This window comes from Ursus maritimus, unplaced genomic scaffold (assembly GCF_017311325.1).
Source record: "Ursus maritimus isolate PB19 unplaced genomic scaffold, ASM1731132v1 scaffold_2, whole genome shotgun sequence".
Taxonomy (NCBI): Eukaryota; Metazoa; Chordata; class Mammalia; order Carnivora; family Ursidae; genus Ursus; species Ursus maritimus.
Window position 1 is genome coordinate 18,020,516 of NW_024424452.1, and position 15,682 is coordinate 18,036,197.

The 15,682-nt window shown below is 56.8% G+C and overlaps 1 protein-coding gene across 1 annotated transcript in view; it reads left to right on the plus strand.

Moving 5' to 3' along the window:
- GSG1L (GSG1 like) overlaps positions 1 to 15,682 on the plus strand; it is a 214,068-nt gene that overhangs the window by 192,457 nt on the left and 5,929 nt on the right. The window contains 1 exon segment of the mRNA XM_040635173.1: positions 10,076 to 10,146. Within this exon segment, the coding sequence (XP_040491107.1) occupies positions 10,076 to 10,146 (71 nt within the window).

Here is a 15,682-nt window from a genome sequence, read left to right on the forward strand (position 1 = left end):
GTGTGTGTGTGTGTGTGTGTGTGTGTGTGTGTGCACGTGCGCATGTATGCATGGGGAGGGGCCAGTGTGCACGAGGGTGGACCAGGGGGTGGGTAGCCTACCCCCTGACTCTGAGCAGCCTTGCCCACTTAGAGAAATGTCTGGAATTAAGTGCTCCCCAGTCACCCTGCCTGCCATCCCCAAGGAGGGCGTCTTAATGGGGCCTCCTGACGGGAGGGTCGGAAGCTGCCGAAGGAAAGGTAAATGTTTGCAGACCGGGCTTTCTTGAATGCTTAATGTTCGGAGCTGCTTTAACAACTTGTGGAGGAGAGCCAGACCGGTCGGACTGGCCTCCAGCAGGAATCCAGCTGCACCAAGCAGACATCCCGCCTCCCTGGGGGAAGCCGCCGGGGTGGGAGAGCCAAAGTCTGGGAGCTTCCAGGGGGGAGAGCTCTCGGTCCTCTGGTGGCCTCCTCCCTGGGGAATCAGATCGCAGGCTTTCACCTTGCTCTACGGCATGTCCCACTCTCTGAACTTACTTGTTGATTCATTTACGGCCTCGTTTGTGCCTGCCGCCTTCCCGTGCGCGCACCGTCAGAGAAAGGGGGGAGCCGTCCTTCTGGCTTCCACTCGGGCCTGGCACCTAGCACCTCAGGGGCTCAGTAAGTTGTGTGACTAATTCTCCATAAGAATTACATGGTTACTCACACCCAGTGCTGGGCTGGCTTCCTCACGGCCCAGGCCTGTTCTGGGCCTGGCCTGCGTGCACTCATTTAACCCCGAATGCGCCCGCTAAGAAATCGACCGGGGTTGAAATTAACTCGGCAGTTGACTAGCTGTGGGTCACTTCCCCTCTTGGAGCCTCAGTTTTCCTGGCTGGAAAATGGGCTGGCACCCTTCCTTGCAGTTTTGTTTTGAGGATTACATGAGATGATGCAGTGACGTTTTGGTTACAAAACTGGGGGTCCCCCCTTCCCTACCCACACCCCCGCCAGAAACCGCCCTCTGTACAAGGCAAGGAAGACACACTCCCAGCTTGAGAAAGGGGCGCAGCACACACTGTAAGCTGGCGGCCCTTGGAGAATCCTGTCGAAAGATGTGCTTTGTTTGGCCCCCACAGTGGTTTAAAAATGTTTAAATTTGGCTGACTTTTAAGAATCAGAAGATTTCGTGTTAAAACGTCAAGGTTGTTGCTTCTCACGAGAAAGCTGAGGGTCTGGCTGCATGGGGGCCCCCGCTCTCCCATGGTGTCAGTGGGCTGGAGCGAGCAGCATCTGCCCCGGAAGTCCCCCAGGCTCTCCCAGCACCTGCCCAGCCCCTGGCTCAGGGTCTAGTGAGCACAGCAAGGTACCACTGTGAGGTCTCCTGGAAGGAACGGCAGGCCAAGGGCCCAGGCCCACCCCAGGGCAGCTGGAGGATAAAAGAGCTTTCAGAGATGAAACCCTTGAGCCAAGTTTTTCGAGACACGTGCAGCGCTCGCCAGCCAGATGGGCAGCGGGTGAGAGAAGGCGTTCTCAGGCACAAGCAGCAGCAATGGGCAAAGGCCCGGAGGGGGAACGCACAAGTGGATTTAGGAAAATCTGAGCAGTTGGGTTGATTTATGAGTGGGAGTTGGACCTGAGTCTCTGATCTCTCTCATCCTCCCACAGCATTGAGGTGGGGGCTGGCGGCCCCAGAGAATTTAATAGTACAGGCTTGAGACCCGTGGAATAGGAACCCTCCCCAGGCCTCCTTCCTGGGTTGCACGCAGCCCTCACTGGGCCTCGAGGCAGACGTGCAGGAGCCTGACTCCGAGATGGGGGAGATGGGCACAGACTTACATGATTTCTATGCCATCGAAGGCCTGAGCCCCCCCTTTGCCCATCTCCCTGCCTGTGCAGAGGGGGGCTCTCTGCTGTCTGCTCTCTCCTATCTGTTGTAGGGAAACTCTTGGAAGAGCCTGTCTCCACTTTGTCCCCTCTCTCTCACAGCACAACCCACTACAGTCTGCCGGGCACCCTCCACTGCCCCACGCAGCTCCCAGGGGCCCTGACCCTCTGCGTATACCCTCCTCCCTCAGCCTCGCTGGCCACTCCCTCCTCCCCTCCCCTTCTTCTGTTAAATGGTGATGCTCCCAGGACCCTTTCTGGGCCCTCCTCTGTCCTCATTTGACGTAAGCCTCAGTGGCCACACGTGTGCCAGGACTCCCACATTCTTAGTCCGCCCCAGACCGCCTGACTCCATATCCATCTGCCTCTGTGTCGCTTCTACTTTGGATTCTCAAAAGCACCAAAAATCAGCATGGCCAGGACCGACTCATGATGGTCTCCTCCAAACCTAGGCCTATTGCCGTGTCTCTCTGCCCCCCTGTGGTTCTGCGCATGCGAGCCGGACCCCTGCGAGCCCTGCATGGTCTTCCTGCATCTGGCCTCACCCCGCCCATCTGCGCCCCCTCCCCAGCAGGATACCCCTTCACTGTGCTACGGGGCTCAGGGCACCTCTGCCCCCAGCTTTCTGCCTAAAACACTGCAGCGATTTCCCACAGCTCTAGGACAGCTTCTTGTCGTCACCTATATGGCCCAGCCACCGCCTAGCCTCACCGAGGACCCTGGTCCCCTCCCCCTGCGCGCAGCGCCCCCTGGACCCTTGCAGTTCCCCGGCCAGGTGTCTCTACCTGCCCAGAGCCGCTGGACCGCTGTTCTCTCTGCCTGGAGTGCCTCCCACTCTAACTTGTTGACGTTCAACCTTCAGGTGGTGCTTCCAGCATCGACCCTGAGCCAGACAAACCCCTCTCTGCCCTGGAACAGCCCCGTGAACCGTCCCCCACCATACTCAGCTCTAACCGTGCAGTTCCTCAGCAGGGTCCACGGGACAGGGACCCATGTCCGCTCCCCTGTTTCATTCCCCACCAGCGTGATAGATGGAGACAGTGATGAGGAACAGAGAGGAAAGCCTCTTGGAAGGAGCCTCTTGGGCAGGTCACTGGCCAGTCAGGCCAAGTGACCTTTGCCCTCTGGGAGCTATCACTGGTCTTGCTTGTGTGACCAGTTTCCCACTGTTTCCCAAGCCAAGCTCAGCAGCTCCACACCTCAGGTGGGCCCACCTCCTCGTAGGCTGAGGAAGGAGCTCTGGAGATAGATCAAGTCTCGAGGCTTTTATGCATCATAGGAGCCCCTGAGAGGCCGTGGAAGGTGGGGTGGGGGTCCCACATGTGCTCATGATTATTTGTTTTTCTAAATGGCAATTTCTCACCCATGCAGTTCTGAAAATAATTTCAAGGTGCTTGTATCTAGAGGTCTCGGTTAAAAACCCAGTATTGGAGAAACGGAAGAGAAAACTGCACAGGACAATCAGGGAGGGCATTGGCAGCACGGGCATTTATCTTCTCTGTTGTCTTCCCTGCATGTTTTGTATCATGAAGATATTACTCATAAGATGGGAAACGCAAAACAAAAAAACCCATCTTTTTAAAAAACCCGTTTATCTCCCCTGTCTTGAAATGGCACTTTTGATACGATGTTACGGAATCTTAATTTCCTCTGTATAGTCATTGATTTGCCAGCATTTCTTTTAATTCCAGCCTGTATTCCACTGCAAGTGGATCATTTCAAAATCACGGTGTCCTTTGTCCTCTGCGACCGTCCCTACATAGTTAGCCTCTGAGACGTGTTCTGTCACAGCACCCTCTTGCCCGCCTGTTTCTGCTTTCACGGCCTGAATATTACTTCTCAGCGACGCCGTGCCCTTCCTTGCTCTTTGTGGAGGTCCTTTGAAGTCGCCGTGTATTCTGGAGAGGAGCGTGGCGGCACCCAGAAATGAGAGGTGGCCCCGTGGAGGCTGCCGGCCTACGCGGCGTGAGGGGAAAGCCGAAAGCCCAGATGGGCCCTTGTGTGGACAGCGATCGGAGGGAAGCAGGAGAACATCTGGAAGGAATGGCCACTCCCTGAACTCCCATGTTTCCTCCTAAATACCAGCCAGCTGCAGGGGTCAGAGAAGCGGGAGGGAGCTGGCGAGGGGGCCTCCAGCTGCCCTCCAGCCCCACTGTCACTGCGGCCAGCTCTTTGGTGTTGCCTGTGTGTAGCCCGCACTGTGGGGAGGACACCGGAGGCCTGGGTTCGCTGGGCCGCAACCTAGGACACCGAGGGCAACTGGGCCAAAGCTTCGAGGAGCCCCACATGTACCCGAAACTGACGGTCCAGCGCCTGGCTCCTCAGTGTGATCCCTGGCCAACTGCGTGGGCCTCACCCAGGAACCTTCGAGAATGCAGAATCTCAGGCCCCACCCCAGACCGGCCGAACTACAGCCCCCGTCTGCAAATAGCCACAGTAACGCGAGGACAGGAGTTGAAGTAGGAGTTTGGAAGCTTCCACAGAAAGCTGAGATGGCTGGGCCACCTGAGCTTGCTTTCGTATGTCGTTTTTCCCCATTTCATTTTCTAGTAACTCATTTCGATTGTGTTTTATTTTTAAAAAATTGGTTCAAGGTAGATTGGAAACGAAGGGGGGAAGCCAGTCCTTTGTCAGACAGGTGCAGAAGCACGCACGGGCTGTGGATGCCAGTTCGTACCGGGAAATGGCTGGAGGTTTGGGAAACAAGCCAGCCTGGGGCCAGGGAGAGAGGGGCTGGCTTTGAGGATGGTACCGACAAGACCACAGGGGACAGAGAACGTTCTGGAAGGGCCGTGCTAGGAAGGCCCTGGGGTTGCTGTCGCAGCAGAGAGAAGATGGAACCCCTGTCTGTGGTGACCTGACGTGCTGTGGCCACATTTGGCCCTGGAATTCAGTGGGCAGGTACTGGGGGTCCTCCTAGAAGACAGTGTGGCGGCTCTGGTCCACCTGCAAACCCTCAGAGCCTCTCCACTTCTGTCACTTCCTGGCATCCATCTCTTCTCTCAAAAAAGAGCCAGTACCCAGCCTCAGCCCGATTCTGGAAGTCGTGGGTCACTGGGATGGTGGCTGTGTGACTGCACGGTACAGCTGTTGGCACACCTGCTGGCAGTTCTCAGAGCCGGAGCTGCATGGTCCCCACTTCCATCTAGGACCTCATGACACAGGCAGGGGGACCCAGGCAGGTGTGACTGAGAGCCCCCTGCCAGCGGGGGTTCTGCAGGGCACAGTGGAGACACACTCAAGATACGGGGACTGATAAGCCCGAGCTCAGACCGCAGCCAGCCGGTGTTGGCTCATGAGGGCCCAGTGTGCGGATGTCTGCCCGTCGGCTCCATGGTCCGTGACGTCGCACTGGTGCCTTCAGATCGGCCACGCTGGGCGTGAGCACAGACGCCGCAAAGCTGGCCTCTTGCCTTCTGTTGGGAAGCCGGCCGTTAGCCTTTACCAGAGCACCCCTGAACCTCCCAGGGCTACCTCGGCCTCAGTTTCCCTGTCTGCAAAATGGGGATGATGGTAACCGTGGTGGTGGCGGTGACTCTGGTTAGGATATAGGTCTGAATGGGTGCAAACAGACCCCAAATAATGAGGATTTAGACAATTGACAAGTGTATTTCGCTCTCACTTGAGAGGCTGAGTGGGTCCTGTCACCCTCACCCGGGGCTCATCCTCGCCAGGCACCAGCCTAGCTTCTGCTCTGTCTTGTCCCCGGTTGGGGAGACTCTGTCTCTTCGGGGACGGAAGGCTGCATGTGAGCCCCTGTGGGTGCTGTCTGCCCTGAATCTGCTGCTTCCAAAACACCCCTTTCCTGAGGCAGTGTGTGGCTCAGGTCTCACTGATGGAGTGGAAGGAAAGGGGGTGTGGCTTTCGGGGGTTGGGGGTGGGGATTGGTGAACATGTTAAAATCCTGTCCTTCTGCACCCGGAACCACGAGGTGGAGTCACAGACGGACGGACCATAAAGGCCCCCCGCAGACACGGCTGATGACGACCATGGTAATCATGTCGTGATGAGAGCTCCAGACAGAGTGAGCTTTTCCGTGGACTCACTCATTTGCTCCCACAGCCGCCCCGAGAGGCAGGTGCACTATTATGCACGTTGATCAGAGGGGCAAGTCAGACTGGCAGGTGGTCAGGACACGTCCAGACTCCAGCAGCTTTCACAGAGGTGATACCCGACGCCTGCAGAGGGACGCACACAGTGGGTTCACGGAGGACAGAGGTGCTCGCTGCCTGCCTGGTGCCCCTCCTGAGCACGGCTTCAGTCCCAGCACCCCCCGCCCCCCACTATTTGCCCTTCAAGGCACTCGCTTAGATTTGTGGGTAATTTCTCACACCACCATTAAAAACAACTGTTTTCAGAAAGCACATAGTATTTCCTGCAGGAAATCACAGTTCAAAATCAAATATAATTGCCACCTCGTGCCGTTTGCCGTTGTTCCTTCTCTACTCGGAGCTCAGCACCCTGGAGGCTCCCCACGTGGGCGGCTCTTAGCCTCGGGCTGCCTGTGCTCCTTCCTCCCCCTTCCTTCCCTGCTAGCATTTCTGGGGACGCCTGGCGCCAGGCACCGGGCTAGACCCTGTGGCCTCCAAGTGGAGAACGAGATAAACTCCATCCTCTTCTCTCGGACTTTAAAATGTACTGGGGAAGCCTGCCGATTAAGCGAGTTTAGAAACAGTGGTGGTTAACTTGTTCCGAGCCCTGGCTCTGTGCCAGGTACCGGGCTCCAGGGTTCACATCCACCAGCGGGGCGGTGGTGCTTGTCCTTACGCTCGTGCTTACCACCCTGTGCCCATTGCCATGTAGAAACTTCTAGATCATAGGGTTCAGAGCAGTCAGGTGAGCTGCACAAGGCCATGCTGTTTGGGAATAACAGAGCTGCCGTCGGCCGTGATCCCTCCTCCCTGCAGGGCCCAAGGGCTCAGTCGTGCCCAGAACATCCCTGTGTCCTGTTTCCAGCCAGGGAGCCCTGGGGGTTACTGGAGGGTCCCTCTTGCCATAACCGCGGCCACGCCTTACCCCTCATCAGACGGCTCTGAGAGCCCGCAGATCTATTACTTTCATTGACGACTCTGGCAGAAACAGCTGTGTTTGAGCAAGGGAACCAGCTCTTTCCAGAATGGTGGCATGGCATAGCAGGAGGCCGGGCAGACGGGTGTGGCTCCAGCCTCCTCTCTGAGAAGTGAGCAGGTCCCGCAGCCTCCAGCCTGCTGCTCCTGCATCGGATTCGGGCTTTCTCCACGTAGCCCCTGCTGCTCGCGACAGGTGATTCTCAGCCCTGGCCGCATGTCACAATCGCCGGATAAATGACAACTCCCCAGGTCACTTCGATGGACCTCCAAGTTGAGAACCACTGTTAAGACCACGCTATCTCCCAAAAACCCAATCTGGCCCTCCACCTGCTGCAAGTAAACGTCTACTGAACAACACTCCCGTTGGTTTGCACAGTGTCTGCGGCTGCTTATGGACCACAAGGCCAGTCGAATAGTTGTGACGGAGAAGCCTCATGTCTTTCCTATCCAGGCCTTTACCAGAATAGTTTGCCAACACCCGGACTAGGCAGTGATGCACCCTGCCAACCTTCTTAATTAACATTCCCTGGTCTAGAACTTTGCACATTAAGTTATGATTATTTATGTGAACAGGTGTGAGCTTCTGGAGGCAGAGCCTGAGTCCTCCCTGTGTCCCCAAGCCCAGCACAGGCCTCACCTGGGCCTCCAGCATTTGTTCACTCATTGGCAGGTGTTCTTTGATATGTTAACTATTGAACTTTGGGCTTCTTGGCCACAAGGTCTGGGTGACCAGGGAGGGGGAGGGACCAGACCAGGCGGGGCTGCTTCTCTCCTTAAACACCAGCTCCTTTGCTCACTGGCCCCTCTCCCCGGGGTTGAGACTCCCAAGGGAGGGGTTGATCTCAGAAGATAAGAAGTCCTGAGAACTGGGAGCCTGGGGTGGATCCAGTAATCAGTCCAAAGTTAAGGCTGCAAGGCCTGTCCAAGGCAGGGCGGGCATCTGTTGACAGAGGCCCTGGACATGGCCAGGCAGATGGCACTCCGGGACGGGGATGGGCTCAGTTAACTGGTCCAGCCTCCATCCAGTGTTTGCAGTTTCAGGATTGGTGGGACTCTAGTCTTGATTACCTCTGGGGCTGGGGAGCCCAGTACCTCGCCAGATACACACATAGCAGTACTTGCAAGAGTGCCCCTAAGTGTCTGTCAGTAGGGGATTGAATAGTAACTATTCTTTCACATACAATACGAGGGAAAAGGCGTGTGAGATTTATGTGTACTGACATGGAAAGATGCTGGAAATGTGCGGGTAAGAAAAAAGCCAGGTTGCAAAAGCATGTTTCATTTGAGGCTGTATATGTTTAAAAAAAAGTTTTAATTCTGAAAAGATAAACACCAAACTCCTAGCAGTGGCGATGCCACCAGAGGGAGGTGTCATTATAAGGGGACTTCTGCTCTGTGAGTGGGAGGTGGGTTTTTTTTTTTTTTTAAACAAGCCAGTGCTATCAGGAAAATAACAAAGATGTTTCTACTAAAAGATGAAAAAAAAAATAAAAAGACATCTTTCCTTCTATGGAACCTTCCCACTGCACCAGCCATCTACGCCACGTACCTGCCTTCCCACGGCTTCAGCGCTTAGGGCTTTGTTCTGCCGTCTGGGACCACCCAGGCCGGAGAAGACACTTGTAAAAAACCCCGCTGTGTTCAGAGTTTGCTCGCTGGGACGCGCAGGCCTAGCCCCTGGGTACAGACGGCGTGGGCAGTCTCGGGCGGCGTTCTACAATGCTTGTCATTGCCTGCCTCGTGTGCCAGCCGTCTTCCTCCTGGACCAGAGGCTCTGAGGGCAGAGACTAGGAGGTTGACATTTCCGCGGCGCACAGAGCATCTGGAGTAAACGGCCCGGAGCAGGTCCTCGGATATTCCTGGTGAATGAGTGAGGGAGCAGGCTGAGGGGGCCAGAAGGCTCATGCCTGAGTATTTCTCTCCCTTCCCTTAGGCATCTGGCATTGCTTGCTTGTCCTCCGTCACCTTCCCCGTGTCTCCTCCAGCCCCACGCTCTGGACCCAGCTGGGGTACTCGAAATAAGACGCGAGGGGAAGGACCAGAAAACAGGGGTGGGGCATTTGCCTGGGCGGGGACTGAGACTTCCCTGCACGAGAGAACAGAGGATATCCATGCAAAGAAGAGGCGGGTGGAGAAACGCAAAGCAAGTAGAAGGCAAAGAGGAGTTGAGAGAAGATCTAAGAACGTGCGCGGCCACGGATAAGGAATTGGGAATACTTGCAGCATTCTTTAGCAGATATAGTGGTGATGGGCATTGTTTCTGCTTCTGGGGACCAGACTGGGTTCCTCTAAAGGGGATACACGCCAGGACTGGACCGTGTGGAGCTCTGAGATGTGTTCGGGTTACACGGGGGCGAGCGCGGTGTGGGAACATGGCCCTACCCATTCCCCGGGCCCGGTCGGTGGCGGGATGAGAGCCAGGGTTTAGGTCTGCAGCTGCCGCCACTCAGACCCTTGTCTGCTTGGCATCCCCTGCCACCCCATTTCCAGCCTCCTCTGGAACTGCGGTGATCTTGAGATGCCAGAGAAGGAAGCCACACGTGTCGGTGGCAAGGAGCCACCTTCCAACCTTCTGCGTCAGAAGTCAGGAGACGGGGGCTTTGTGTCGATGCAGAAATGCCCTGAGGAAGTGTTTTCATTTAGTTAAGAAAAGTGACACAGCTAATAGGCGTCCATTGCCCCTAAATCAGAGAATAGATGTAAGCAAAAAGAAGGTTCCGGATGGAATCCCTATCTCCTCATTATCTAGGGTTAGTTTCTGTTGGCCTTTTGGTATATATTATGGCAAATGATCTTTTGTGCATATCAGCGTATAATTTTTAAATCAAACCGTGCGTTGTCTTTTGTAATTTAGCATTTGCACATAATTGCACATCTTTTTCTGAGGACACGTGGGTTTGCGTCCCTGTTCTGCCTCTGACTTCTTAGCTGCATGACACTACTGGTCCCATTAGCTTCCGGTGCCTCAGTTTCTCCATCGACAGGACGGAGATCACGGCACCCATCTAGCAGGGTTGCGGTAAGGCTCCGTGCGGCGGCGATAGCACGGGTTACTCAGTGTTCCCGAAGGGAAAAGACTGTACTTTTTTTCAGGTCCTGGGTCTCTGCCAGCTCAGCTTGCTCTTTCTTACACAGGCTTTTGGGTCCTTTTCTTTCCAGGATCGAGAAGGGGGATGGGCATGAGGAGGAGGACCTGCGCTTAGATTGTCGCCACGAGAGATATGCTGCTCGTAAGTGACCTCGTCGGTAGGAGCCCGCGCCGTCCGGGGAGAGGGGACCCTGGAGATGAGCCAGGCCAACCTCTCCCTGCACCCCTGGTTGCTCCCACAGACACACACTGCAGATGGGGAAACTGAGGCTGGCATCTTGTAGCCAGTCGCCTGCACCCAGCAGCCAAGGGTTGCTTAGAAAGCGAGGGGGACGTTGGGCGCTTCAGGGCAGGCAGGCGAGCCACAGCTCGAGTCCCGGCAGTGGTGGCCGTTGGCCAGAAGGGGGAACAGCTCCGGGGTCCAACTAGCCAAGTCGGGAGTGACAGTGGATGAGATTTGTTCAGGCACAGAGGCTCCTGGCAGCTTGGAGGGCGTCGCCTTCATACGCCTCACAGTGGGGGACGCCGCAGGCAGAATCTAGGGCACCCGCTAGGAAAACAGATGCCTGGACCAGAAAGCAAAGGGAGGTGAAAGGAGAGAAAGGGCCTTGCTCCCCCCAGAAAAAGAAAGAGCTGACATGAGATTTAAAGTGAAAATGGCAGAAGCTCAGCCCAGCTCAACTCAGCCTGCGGAAGGCCCGCCAGGGGCTCCCCGCGTCTCCTCCCTCCCAAGGGCTTTTCATGCCTGACCTCCTGTGCATGCTGACCCCCAGCCCCGACAGCTGCGACCACGAGCTGCGTTGTGCAGGTGAGGAATTCAGCCTCAGACAGGTGGGGTAGCGAGCCCAAGGTCACACAGCTCTGCCACTCGTGGCAGTGCAGTTCCAGCAGATGCCGTCCGTCCCGCCCGAGTCTCCGGGACCTTGTGCGAAGCTCCAGTGCCTTCCAGCGGCCAGGATCCGCATCTCCGTGCCTGGGGGCCTCTCCCACCTGCACTCACAGAAGCAGAGAGGGCTGGGGAGCAGAAACCCCTCCAAGGGGCTCGGGAGGCACATAATAGGGACGAAGACTGAGAATGCTGGCGTGTTCGAGCGTCACTGGCTCCTGCTTGGGCCCGAGCCTCCCCACGCTCCCTGAAGAATGGGCAGGGCAACCCTGGGTGGAAGGAGGCCCTGGGGCTTGTCTTGGGGACAGGGAAGCCCAATCCCCGAAGCCCAAGGGTGAAGAAAGAGTTGAAGGGACCCTGTCTGGCTCTAAGAGCAAGCCCTGGAATTAATGAGGACACCCAGGGCCGGGGGACCTGCAGAAGCCCTCCACCTGCAGCCCGCCTCCCCCGGCCCTCACCCCTGCCCTGGCACCCACTTCATCTGCCAAGCAGCATTCCCTCACGAAAGGAGCATCCCGTGCACTCGCATGCAGGTCAACAGCCTGCAGAAAATCCATCTCTCATTCCCTCGAAGACACAGCCATGAGTGAGCGAGAGGAGACCGAGGCCTCCGCCTTGTGGGGCTCACCGGTGGGGGGCGAGGGGGGGGGCGGAGAAAGAAGTGACTCAGACACAAACCAGACAATCTCAGGTACAGACAGGAGCTCAGAGGGCGCAGGTGAAGGTAGGAGAATGGGGCGGGCTCCTTGACAGCCGCCTCTCTGACCGGAGCCTGAAGAACGAGAGCCAGCCGGGTAAAGGCCCTTCCAGGCGGAGGCTTGCAAGTGTGGGACACTCCCCAAGGCAGGGGGCAGCCAGGACTGGAGGCTGGTGTGGCTGGGAGCAGGGACAGCAGTGGGGAGGCAGGCGATGGGGCCGGAGGGGCGCAGGGGCACGGGAAGGGGGGGCCGACTGTGCAGTGGGGAGCCCAGGGGCATTTTGAGCAGAGAGGAGACTTATCCAGATTGTTTATATGTATCTGTGTATCTATCTATACCTTTAATCTGTACTCAGACCTGTATTACCTATCTGTCTCTCTCCATATCTGTATCTCTCCGTCCAGCCATAGCCATCCATCTGCACTGTGGGGAAAGGGTCAGAGGGGAGCAGGACCAGAGGCCAGCCAAGCAGCTTAGATGCTGTTGTAGTCACTCCCAGGAGAGATGATGGTGGCCTGACCTTCCGCAATGAAGATGAAAGTGGGTGGGTTCAAGACCTGTCTGCCGGAAGAATTGTCAGGATGTCTTCATCCGGGTTCTTCCAGAGACAGATCCAGAGATAAGGACCCAGCAGCAGCCAGCACCCATTTGTGTGATCCCAGAGGACACACGTAGGAGTGGGGGAGGTAGCCTAAGCAGGGAGAGGCAGGCGTCTGTACAGGACACAGTGTGGAGGCAACCTCCCTGAACCCCGCTGGGGGGCTGGGGCAGCCAGTGCAGAGTGACCGTATCCGAGTTACCGCCCCAGACAAGCCCGCCGCTCTGCTCGGGCACAGACGTTGCTGGGCTGGGGTGCGCGGCCGGCATTCCTCTGGGGTGGGTGGAGGTCAGCAGCCTGCTTCGTCGAGGGGCAGCCTGGCAACAGTGTGTCTGGAGAGGGCGGGTTGGTGCGGCCGTGCTGCTTTGTCTGGCTGTGGTTGGACAGTCTTGCAGAGTTGGGAAGGGTGACAGCTGAAGCTAGGTCCTTTGGGGAGCATGCTTGGGCGGGGAGAGCCGGTGAAGCCGCCAGATCCCAATGCACTGCCCAGGGGCTCACACAGGAGCCGCGGAAGGTGGCAGGGAAGGGGCTGTGGAGGGCCGTCGGCGGCCCCCAGAGGTTTACCAGATCCCCGCTTCTCAGGAAGAAAGCAGCCTCAGATCCCACAGCGCCTCTGCCAGGTGTGCCTTTTATCAGCTAGCCAGGCTGCCGGGGATGCTGTCTTTCCCCCGGGGCCCGCAGGGGCGCTGGGGACTCGTTTATCACCAGCAAGGGAAAGATCCCGTCTGCTCTCAGAGGAGTTGGCTTTGGTCACTTGAGTTGCCCCTAAGGTGGCTGCTCCTGTGGCCACGGGAAAGCCATTTAATCAACACGTGGTTACGAAAGATGCTTCTCTGGCCTGGACCCGGGCTGTGTTCTGGAACATGGGGGTGAGCAAGGTGTGTTCCTGGACTGGGGGCTCCCGAGCATGGCTGTCCTGTGCAGCCAGAGCTGAAGTGGGGTCCGTGCAGGCGCTGTGACAAGCAGAGGAGTGGCGCCCCATCTGGCTCGCGGTGAGGGCGAGGTGCCGGAGAGGGAGGGGGTCCTTGGCCAGGGGTGACCCGACTTGGTAGAATCCTACAGAGATACTGATTCCTGGACTCGATTACAAGAACAGCCAACGAGAGCTCAGTCCCACCAGGTCTGCTGATCATACCTCATCCTGGTGTGTGTTCTGACGACTTTTCATTTGTCCGCTTATTTAATCCTAAACATAACCCATTTTACAGGCAGGGCAAGTGAGGCCCAACGCGCGGTAGAGCCGGGATTTGCATCCAGCCTGTCCGGCCCCAGAGCTTGAACCCTGGGCCCCCAGGGCAAGCTGTTGCATGCCAGTGGGTGGCCCCCGAGATGGGTGCAGCCATCTACCAGGCGCCGGGCGGGGTCCAGGGACTCGGGGCCCAGCCCCATGTGGACGAGGTCCTCACAGACCTTGTGGGCTAGAAAAGCAGCCCGATCAGGCCATCTAGGGAAATAGCACCATCTCCAGAATGCAGCCTCTTAGCTGCTAGTGGGGTTTTGGCCAAGAAAATATTTTGGAAATGCCTGGTCGAGTTTTGCAATATTTCTGCACCGAACAGCTGCTCGGATTTTGTGGTGGGCTGACTTGCGGGCAGGAGGAGCGGGGGAGGAGGAATGTCAGCAAGCCCACATTATTAAAGGCTTACTGTGTGCGGGTCTCTGCTCAGCCGTTGACAGCCCTGGGAAGGAGGGAGGATGACTCTTCTGTGGGGATGGAAAGAGTAAGGAGCTGGAAGGCACCCTGACTTGCTGGGATCTCTGGTCCCCTGGGGGATATAGCCCGGCTCAGTTGTCTGTCTTCTCCCTTCTTCTGGGTACAAGGCCATTGCTGTTCTGGCCTCCCAAACCCCACCCTCAGCTCCTCTCCCTCTCCCTTCTCTCGTTTGGCCCCAGCCCCCTGACCTTTCTCTTTCTAGAAAATGGAAAACATCCCCTCACAGGACCTTTGTACTTGCTACTCTCTCTGCCCGGACTGCTGTCCCTCTATATCCTTGCATAGCTGGCTTTGTCTCACCTTGAAGTCTCAGCCAGAAGACCACTTCCTTGGAGAAGCTTCCCCTGACTGCACCTGCTTCCCTCTCTGTCCTCGTTATCACCTTGTTGTCTTTCCTTCATAGCACCTGTCCCTCTCTGAAATTATTTTTTATATTTACGTCCTTGGTTTTTGTTTGGTGGCCTCTCCCAACTGGGTTCCAGGAGAACAGGCCCCGTCTTGTTCGCGTCTGTGTTCTGAGAGCCCAGAACAGTGCATTGCACACAGCAGGTGCTCATTTGCTGCCTCCAAGTTTCTCCCACCATTTCCCACTAGAGCAGCCACTTTTCCACAAACCAGTACATGAACTTTTGGTATCTTAACTGCTCTGGAAGTCGCTGTTTTTTCTTGGGCTACTGTGATATGGATTCTGCCACAATTTCTTTTTCCCGAGGAAAGAGTTTGCTTTTGAAACTTGCCTTTGGGGCTTTGCTGTGCCACCAGCTAGCTCAGGAGCACATCAGATGTGACATTTGATAGAGGTGATGCTGCCATCTGGTCCAGGTGTCTGCATCTTCCTTTTGGGGGCAACTGGGGCTTGCAGCTGATTGCAGCTGTCAAGTTCAATGCCCAAGACAAGCTTTTGATTTTGCCAGGTGTGTCTGTAAGGCCGGGCGGGGTTGGGCAAGAGGCTCTCACTCGCCGGGTACAGAAGTGGCTTCTGGGAGCTCCATCGAGCTGGGTCTCCGCCGCCGCTGCCCTCAGAATAGCAGAGGGAATTTCAAGGAAGCCTTCCCTGGGTCCAGAAGAGCTTGGCATTTTTATTAGATCAGAATCACAACCAGTAGAGTACTGCTCAAGTCTGCTTCCTTTATTAAAATGGAAACAGACAGTATTTCTGAAATACATATGGATGCTAACTCCCTGGGCACCCAGGTGGGGATGCGGCTCGGAGACATCCGAGACCCGGGGCCTGGGGGCTGAGAGATCGAGGCCAGTGTTCACATCAGAATCACCTGGGGGGCTCCCTAACATGCGGATTGCCGGGCCCCGTCTCTGAGTTCCTGGCTCCAGAGGGCTGGGGTGGGGCCTGGGGATCTGCATTCCTAATGGGTCCCGAGAGACGCTGTTTCTGCTGCTCTGCGGACCAGCTTCTGAGCAGTACTCGGCCCCGAGCCAGTACTTGTCCCTCTGAAGCTGCGACCAGGAGCAAATCTGCAGTTTGTCCCTTGCTTGGGCTCTTCGGTGGCTTCTGGGTGGAAACGGGTGCTTTTAGGGCCAACTCCTCTTCAATCCATCCTCCTAAGACAGTTTTGATGCTGTCTCCCCAGCCCCCTCCTCCTAGCTCCCCAGGCTCCTGTGGTGGCCCCCCTGGCGCGTGTCAGACTCTGTGTTGACCCGTCCCGCACATGCCCACAGAGGCCCTCTTGCCCCCCTCCCAGTCACCCACTGCTCTCGGGACCCTTCTCTGCTAACTGTCCCCCCACTAGAATGGAGACGTTGTGGGGACAGGGGCCTTGTCAC